The sequence below is a fragment of the Pongo pygmaeus genome, chromosome 16, assembly GCF_028885625.2.
Source record: "Pongo pygmaeus isolate AG05252 chromosome 16, NHGRI_mPonPyg2-v2.0_pri, whole genome shotgun sequence".
Classification (NCBI taxonomy): Eukaryota; Metazoa; Chordata; class Mammalia; order Primates; family Hominidae; genus Pongo; species Pongo pygmaeus.
In genome coordinates this window covers 84,016,654-84,025,667 of record NC_072389.2, presented here as the reverse complement: position 1 = coordinate 84,025,667, position 9,014 = coordinate 84,016,654, and the positions used below count along the sequence as shown (strand labels likewise).

The 9,014-nt window shown below is 50.4% G+C and overlaps 1 protein-coding gene across 2 annotated transcripts in view; it reads left to right on the top strand.

Moving 5' to 3' along the window:
• The first annotated feature begins 3,804 nt into the window (after nucleotides 1–3,804).
• TBC1D2B (TBC1 domain family member 2B) overlaps nucleotides 3,805–9,014 on the top strand; it is an 82,155-nt gene continuing 76,945 nt past the window's right edge. Inside the window, exon 1 of one of the 2 annotated variants that reach the window (XM_063652805.1) lies at nucleotides 3,805–4,224. In XM_063652805.1, the coding sequence (XP_063508875.1) occupies nucleotides 3,868–4,224 (357 nt within the window). In that variant the 5' untranslated portion in view covers nucleotides 3,805–3,867. The remainder of the gene's footprint in view (nucleotides 4,225–9,014) is intronic. The other variant, XM_054450841.2, reaches the window with a different exon arrangement.

Genomic DNA, 9,014 nt, shown 5'->3' with positions numbered 1-9,014 from the left:
CAACAAACCATTTACGAAGGGTTCTAGGGAATTAGGAGCCACCAGAGACAGCCCCAACATTTCCATGTAGGAGGCCCTTGGGAAGAACTAAAGCTATATCTATTTACATAAACTATAAACATTGTCCAAATTGAAGATGGAGGTACTAAGAGAGATGAGATAAAGCCCCATTGCCTAGTTCTCCTCAGCTCATGGCCCTAGGAATGAGAGGAGAAGGGTTTGTTCACGAAATAAAAAGCATTCCAGCAGGGCCTTGAGAGAATCAGTGGGGAAGAGGGGCCTGGGGGAGGTCTAGAGAGTCAAGAAGGTTTTAGGGTTGATTCTGGAGGCTCTAGGGATCCTCGGAAGGCTTGGGCCACTTCCTAAGCCTGGTCGCGTAGACAGAGACTCAGGGCCCTCCAGGGGACCCTCCTGAGACATTGCTGTTGGCTTTGAGGCCTCCATACTTCACCAGTCTCACTGGGGACTCAGGCCTGTGTCTGTGCAGCCTCCTCAGAGAGCCATATTCTGGACCTGGCCAGACCGAGGCAGGGGCCAGGCCAGTTTATCCCCTAATATACTAAAAGGCTAAGTGCCTGGGCCTGCCTGCTTGAGAGGCCTGTGAAATGTTTGTGGCCTAAGAAAAATGTATTGGCTCTAAAACCGAAAAAAAACCCAGCAAAATTAGAATTAATGAACATCTAATTAAATGTCTACAAATGTAACATGTCACCTTTATAGTCATCATAAAAATGTCATAACAGAGCTGGGCACCTTGGCTCATGCCTTAATCCCAGCACTCTGGGAGGCCAAGGTGGGAAGATCACTTGAGACCAGGAGTTTGAGACCAGCCTGGGCAACATGGCAAAGACCTGTCTCTACAAAAAATACAAAAATTAGCTGAGCATGGTGCTGCGCACACCTGTGGTTCCAGCTACTTAGGAGGCTGAGGTGGGAGGATTGCTTGAGCCCAGGAGGGGGAAGTTGCAGCGAGTCCAGGTAGCGTCACCGCACTCCAGCCTGGGTGACACAATGAGACCCATCTCAAAAAAAAAAAAAGGTCACTACATTTGAGAACAATTTCTAGGTTAGTTTTCTCTCACTTGGCCAAAATTCCCACATAGACATGATGATTGCCAAGAAATCAGCCAATTAAAAATGAAAATGAAAACTCATTATTAGATAATATCAAGAGCACAATTATGGATATTCCTGAAAACATTTTTATAGCAAAAATTATGTATATGTTTACTACGGGATGTAGGGCATTTTAATATGTTGGATATGATGTAAGGTGTGGCCTCTGGAAGGAAGACGGCAGTGGCCTACAAGCATTTTATTTATTTTTATTATTATTATTATTTTGAGACAGAGCCTCGCTCTGTTACCCAGGCTGGAGTGCAGTGGCATGATCTTGGTTCACTGCAACCTCCTCCTCCCAGACTCAAGCGATTCTCCTGCCTCGGCCTCCCGAGTAGCCGGAATTATAGGCGCCTGCCACCGCGCCTGGCTCATTTTTGTATTTTTAGTAGAGATTGGGTTTCACCATGTTGCCCAGGCTGGTCTCAAACTCCTGACCTTGTGATCTGCCCTCCTTGGCCTCCCAAAGTGCTGGGATTACAGGTGTGAGCCACCACGTTCAGCCCTGCAAGCATTTTAAAATGGCCCCAGCTCATCTGTGCTGGGTGACCAGGGAGGGACTGGGGGCTCAGGTGTAGGGGAGTCAGGCTGAATCCAGCTTGCCCACTGAGGGGCACGGACAGCAGGTACGGTTCTGTATGCCAGGCCCTGGCAGATACAGCAGTGAACAAATCAAGCATTCTCCTACCCTTGTGGAGATTATATTCTAGTAAGGCAGGGAGGTGACACACAAGAAAGCAGATAAAAGTAACGTGTGCTATGTTGTATAAATGCCGTGATGACATGTAAATGATTACCACTTAAAATAGCACCCTTGTCCTGTCCCATCTGCCTAGCCCTGGCCGGCCAGCCCAGACTCTTAGTCCAGGAGCGGGGCTCGTGCCTTGTGCCTGTGAAGGATGCCTTCCTCGGGCCTAGCAGACATCGTCCCCCGTGAGACACCTCACGGGGCTTGGCCCTGTCCACTGGGACCACAGGTCATGGCCACCCCCACTTCCTCATAACTTACTGATAGAGCTAGGAGAGATGGGCTACACCCTCCCCTGTCCTGTTGCCTCCCCATACCATGGCAATAGAGACCCAGTTCTCCCAGCTCTTCCCTTTCCCACAGTATTTCAAGGTCAGACCCCACCCTGACTGCCTACCCCACAAGCCAATTAGTCACAGCCCCTTTTACATACACAGTGAGGCCCAAATTGAACTTGGACCCCTCACTCCCGAGAGCAGCCCACTCCACTCCTGCAGCACCGCAGTGTCTGGCCTCCTTTGTCTGGGCCCAGTCTGACTGTTGGATTCCCCCTCTCCGAATCTGCTGACTGTTGAGGAAGACATCAGTGTTAACTGCATGACGATAATAATAACAGCTGATATGTGCTGAGTGCTTACTATGTGTGAGGCACCGTGCTAAGCACTTTCATATGCATTTCTCACATAACCCTTTCAATAACAACAGCACGAGATAGCTACTTGTATTTATCAACCCCGTTTTATAAATGAAGAGACTGAGGCCCAGAGAGGTTAAATCACTTGCCCAAGGTCATGCCTCTGGTAAGTGGCAGTGCTAGGAGACACACCTGGTCAGTGTGAAGTCAGAGCCCAGTCCTTAACACTGTGCTGACTGTGCTCAAAGACAGGTGGAGAGGTCAGCCAGACCTCTGATGGGCCCCAGGAAAGGAATGCTTGTGTGGTGCCACTGTGGGGCCTGCAGAGAGTCGGCGGGCTGGGTGAGGACCCAGAGGCTGCCCTTCGTACCTGGGTGGCTCCAGACAGGCAGTCTAATTTGTGTCCCTGTCCAGCTCAGAAAGGTCAGTTTTCCATCTGGGTCTTTCAGTGTGTCTGTATAAAACATGCAAATCTATGAGGGTGAGATACTTGGTTTGGGCCTTCACAAATGTAGCTATATACTTCCTTTTTCCTTTGAATAAAGTGAGCTGTTGTACTCACTATTCCCTCTCCCTGGAATGCTTCACCCACATTTCTGGTTGGCCCTGTCCCTCCCATCATCTGGGTCTGTGCTCCACGTCTCAGGATCAGACCAGCCTCCTTGCCTGTCCTGGGGGAGCAGCCTGCTACCTGCCGCCCATCATCTCATCCTCTCACTTTGCTTTTTACTTATTTTATTTTTTATTCTTGTGGGAACATAGTAGGTGTATATATTTATGGGTTACATTCAGAAGGCGCTCAATAAATATATGTTGAATTCAATGAATGAACTGAGGTCTGCAGAGGCAGGAAACGCTTTGGCTTTCATGAATTCTGCAAATATTTACTGAGCACCCACTCAGCACCAGGCAATAGGCTGTCTCATTTTTACAATATTAGCTTGAGACTCTGGCAGGAGGGAGATTTAAAAATCAAGTTTTTAGAATAAGGTACACAGTGTGAAATGCAGTTTTAAGCGAACACTCCGTTGGGTTTTGAGATGCACACTCTCATGTACCTACACTGCCGTAAAGAAATTGACCATGACTTCACCCAGCAGGGCGAGGACTTGGAGCCCAGGTAGCACGAAGGCAACTGACCCGCAGGGGTGCTGGTCGCAGGACCCTGCCTCCGGGGGCTGCGGGGGCAACTGCCGGCGGGCGGGCGGGGGCGAGACTACAAGTCCCAGGCTGCTTTGCGCGCCCGCGGGCCGTGTGGCGCGATGGGGCGGTGCGGAGGGGTAGGGGGCGCAGCGGCGGCGACGCGGCGGCGCGGGGCGCGGGCGCGGGCGCGGGCGCGGGCGCCTACGGTTGGCGCGCGGTAGCAATGCCGGGGGCCGGAGCCCGGGCGGAGGAGGGCGGTGGCGGCGAGGGCGCGGCGCAGGGGGCGGCCGCGGAGCCCGGGGCGGGTCCCGCGCGGGAGCCAGCGAGGCTGTGCGGCTATCTGCAGAAGCTGTCGGGCAAGGGCCCGCTGCGCGGCTACCGCAGCCGCTGGTTCGTGTTCGACGCGCGCCGCTGCTACCTCTACTATTTCAAGAGTCCGCAGGACGCGCTGCCCCTCGGCCACTTAGACATCGCGGACGCCTGCTTCAGCTACCAGGGCCCCGACGAGGCGGCGGAGCCGGGCGCGGAGCCGCCCGCGCACTTCCAGGTGCACAGCGCGGGAGCCGTCACAGTGCTCAAGGTGGGACCGCGCGCCCCAAAGCCGCCCGCGCGCTTCCGCCGGCGTCCCCTGCCTCGGCCACTGGCTTGCGCCATCCACCTTCCTTCCTCCAAGGCCTCCTAGCCCCTGCCCACGTCGGCCTGCCTTTCCCTGCTTCTCCACGTCCCGCCCTCGTTCCTATCTCCCCCCCTCTACCTGGGCTTCGGCCAGTCTGGCTGTGGCTACCCAGTCCCGTCTCCTTCCTCAGACACCTTGACCCATTATGTCCCTCTGCGCCTAACCTCGGGCCGGTCTCTGGTGTCTCCCGACCCCCACCATCCCGTGGATGTCCTGTGCAGCCTTCCCAGGCATCTGTGAGCGTAGGCTTCTACCCCTGGGGCCTCCTTTAGAACTCTGCCTATGACCTTGGTACCTCAGTGAACCGCTCTGCGCTGCAGCGGCCTCCTCTGTAAAATGGGATAGCAGTAGTATCTACCTCATGGGGTGTTGGGATTAAATGAATTATACTCTAAACTGCTCAGTAAATGTCAGTGCTTTTATTTATTTGTTTATTCTTTTTGAGACAGGATCTCGTTCTGTTGTCCAGGCTGGAGTGCAGGGGTAAGATCTCGGCTCACTGCAGCCTCCATGCCTGGGCTCAAGAGATCCTCCCACCTCAGCCTCCCAAGTAGCTGGGACCACAGGCGCAGGCCGCCACGCCTGGCTAATTAAATTTTTTTTTTTTTTTTTTTAAAGAAACGGGGTCTCACTATGTTGCCCAGGCTAGTCTCGAACTCCTGGGCTGAAACCATCCTCCCCATCCAGCTTCCCAGAGTGCTGGGATGCCAGGCGTGAGTCAGAGTGCATTTAGCACTGTAGACAGAAAGAGTCAGATGGCAGGGCCCTTAGAGACAGGCCACTACATTTTCCTCCAGAGTGGACGGGGATGCTCCAGCTAAGGTCACACAGCCAGTAGGTGGCAGATCCTGTTTTCTTCCTCCTTGCTTTGTCCAGGATGGGTGGGAGGGGGTTGCTTCAGCCAGTTATGCCTTGCTCCTTTGAGGCTCCCTTAATCCTCCAGTGGACAGACACAATGAGAGATACAGTGTAGAAGCAGGAGAGTAGAGTCAGGAGTCCTGGTGCTGAAAGGCCTCCCCTGTCCTTGGGAGTTCTGGGGGACTAGACTGTCACCTCCTAGGGGCCCACCTGCCTTGAGCACCTGGAGGGACCTGGGCCCAGGCCTGGAGCTGGGTATCCTTTTTCCAGGCTTTGCTCCATGCCTGGTTTCTGTGTCTCCACCCTCACTCGCACTCCTCTTCCGTATTCCGAGTCGGGCTTTCTCCAGAGCAACAGGGTTGGGCTGGGATGTATGAAAGTGCTCTGAAAACTGGCCACGCGGAGAGCAGAGTAGGCAAGCTCCTGGCCTTGTGAGCTGAGGACTGTTCCTCAGACCCCCAGAGCTGCTAACAGCTGGAGCTGCTCCCTGGAGATGTTCTTAGAGCTTTGCTGACTCAGCTTTTGCCAGTTCAAGCAGGATCTGATTCCCATGTTCTCTTGGGCTCCTCTGTCCTGTCTGTAAGTGGGTGCAGACAGCCTGTTGCCCCAAAGAAAACCAACTCGGGTTGCAGTCCTACTCAGGCTTACTTAGAGAGTGCCTGTATAAACTTGGGAATGACCCTAGTGGGAGACCTTTGTCAAAGGCAGAGGCTCTTCCTCAGTGTACATATGAGCTGTCCCTGTGTCGGACGAATTTCCTGTGGGATGTTTGTTAAAGAAAATAGAGCATCGTGTTTCACATTTTTCCCAGATGACTGTAGAGCCCTCTATCAGTTTTTTTCATTAAAATAATCTGGATCTCCTGTAATCCCAGCACTTTGCGAGGCCGAGGCGGGTGGATCACGAGGTCAGGAGCTCGAGACCATCCTAGCTAACATGGTGACACCCCATCTCTATTAAATATACAAAAAATTAGCCAGGCATGGTGGCGGGTGCCTGTAGTCCCAGCTATTCGGGAGGCTGAGGCAGGAGAATGGCGTGAACCCAGGAGGCAGAGCTTGCAGTGAGCAGAGATCGCACCACTGCACTCAGCCTGGGTGTCAGAGCGAGACTCCATCTCAAAAAAAATAAAAAAAAAAAATAAATAAATAAATCAGAATCTACATAAGCAGGGTTACAAGGGGCATTGTCAGGAGTGGCTTTAAACTTCGATGGACTTGAACTTGAAGCAGGAGTCTGCTGCTCACACATATTGGACAAATTGGGAAATGGCTGGCACACTTTCCATAGTGGTATGGAAAATAGTAGGCACTACATGGCATATGAAACATCAAGCAGTGTCTTTGGCCAAATATGTAGTGTATCCATATAATGGAATATTATGCAGTAGTAAACAAAGGAACTAGAGCTATAGGTGTCAACGTGGATTACTCTCACAGACAATAAAATTGAACAAGAAGTAAGTTACAGCCTGTGTTCAGAATGATACCACTTATAGAAAGGTTAGGAAGATCATGTGAAGCAGTACTACAGGTCATAAGGATGTATGTTCTTCTGCGTGGGGAAGAGCTTTATGGGGCTGATGAGCCCTGGTTTCCAGGTGGTTGCCTCTGATGGGAAGAGGGAGGATGTGATTGGGAATGGGTGCCTCAGGGCTTCTCCTGTTTTGCAGTGTTTTATTTCTTGGACTGGGTCATAGGTATATCAGTGTTTGTCCTATTATGCTATCCATCTTTTTGTAGGTTCAGAATATTTCTTTTTTTAAAGAAAGGAAATACGTTTTCCTTTGGGTTACTGACAATGGAGGAATATTTTGACATGTAAAATTAAATTGGTCACAGAATAAGATAGTACCGAGTGTTGGCTATATACAGCAATGGGAATGGAAACCAGGCAAGGCTTTCTGGAAGACGGGAGGAGAAGGCCGGGCGCGGTGGCTCATGCCTGTAATCCCAGCACTTTGGGAGGCCGAGGCTAGTGGATCACTTGAGGTCAGGAGTTTGAGACCAGCCTGGCCAGTATGGTGAAACCCCATCTCTACTAAAAATACAAAAATTGGCTGGGCATGGTGGCGCACCCCTGTAGTCCCAGCTGCTCGCGAGGCTGAGGCAGGAGAATTGCATGAACCCGGGAGGCGGAGGTTGCAGTGAGCCGAGATCACACCACTGCACTCCAGCCTGAGTGACAGAGTGAGACTCCACCTTAAAAACAAACAAACAAACAAGCAAAAAACACCCGTACTCTAAAAACCCTGCTCCCTTTTTTTTTTTTGAAACGGAGTCTCGCTGTGTCGCCCAGGCTGGAGTGCAGTGGCGCAGTCTCTGCTAACTGCAACCTCTGGCTCCCGGGTTCAAGCAATTCTCCTGCCTCAGCCTTCCGAGCTGAGGGACTATAGGCGTGTGCCACCGCGCCCAGCTAATTTTTGTATTTTTAGTAGAGACGGGGTTTCACCTTATTGGCCAGGCTGGTCTCGAACTCCTGACCTCGTGATCCACCTGCCTCCGCCTCTCAAAGTGCTGGGGTTACAGATGTGAGCCACCGCACCCAGCCAGGGGTGTGTTTTAAGAAAGTTAAATTTCATTGTACAGTTATTTCTTTTGAGCTGTAGGAGTAAAATCTTTATGGTGTAAGTATGGAAATTACCAATTTATCTTCCTTTTCGTCTTTCAGATGCAAGAACTGATTCTCTTAAGCCTTAATGTTTCACTTTAGGGCTGCCCAGCTATAGAGGAGACCCTGATTTCTAAGGATTTTAAGTTAGGATTTAGCCCTGCTCAGACTTCAGCTAGTTGTGTATAATTTTACAAATACCATTTCTTATCACAGAGGGTTAAAAAGTAAAGAAAAATCGGCAATTTTCTTATTCTATTATCATATGCTTTTCTTATTTAAAAGTGTCTTTCAGCCTTCTCTGGAGAAGCTGTGGTTTTGTTGGGCTTTTTCAAAATGTTTTTCTATGTAAGTCTTAATGAAAGCTGATATAGGAATTTCTTGGTAAACTCCTCTATTCCCAAACTTAGAGATTTGATCTGGTGCCTTATGAGGTAATAGAGGCTAGAGAGGGGATGTGATTTTGCCAATATCATGAAGCTAGACTCAGACCCTCTCTGAAAGTAGAGGCTCCAGGAACAGTGAATGTCTAAAATGTATAGTATCTAATTGTATTGTCTGTTCTGACAAGTCTACTTTTTTTTGACTTTGTCGTGGATCACATAAGGCATAGTAGTAGTCTTTCCTTTTATTGCATTTAATATCTGTCCTTTTTGGTTAGTGAGTATCACAAGGGAACATTTTACTGCCCAGTTCTTTACCAGCATGCCTAGTACCTTTTGCTGGACATGTCTGGAAACTGCTGCAAGGGTCTAGCAGAGGCTCATGCTTCCTGTGTGCGTCTCTCTCTGTGTGTACGGGTGCTGGAGGCTTCTCACAGAGCTTTACTGGAATCTGAGGCACTTAGGGGAAGGAGAGCATGTGACTGACTGAGGGTGAAGCTTAAACAGCCTTGATCATCCAGATCTCTGCAGTCTTTGGAGCAAGAGAGCGTCATCAGACCGTCAGCAAATGAATTCCTCCCTCCGTAGGTGCTTGGTGCTAAATAGACGTGTATTGGTTTCTGAGCCACACGTAACTGAATAGCTGTGTACCCCTATTCTTAACCACTTTTGTGGGAATGCACATTCCCTGGTGTTGAAATTTCTCTTAATGACAAACATTTGTCGGCTTGGGTAATCATAGTGTATTCAGTACAAAATAGATGTGGTGAACCAGCCTTCTTTGCTGTTTGGTTCTTCTAAGCTGTTCTGCCCTAGGGCATCCGCTCAGTCTTGAAGCATTAT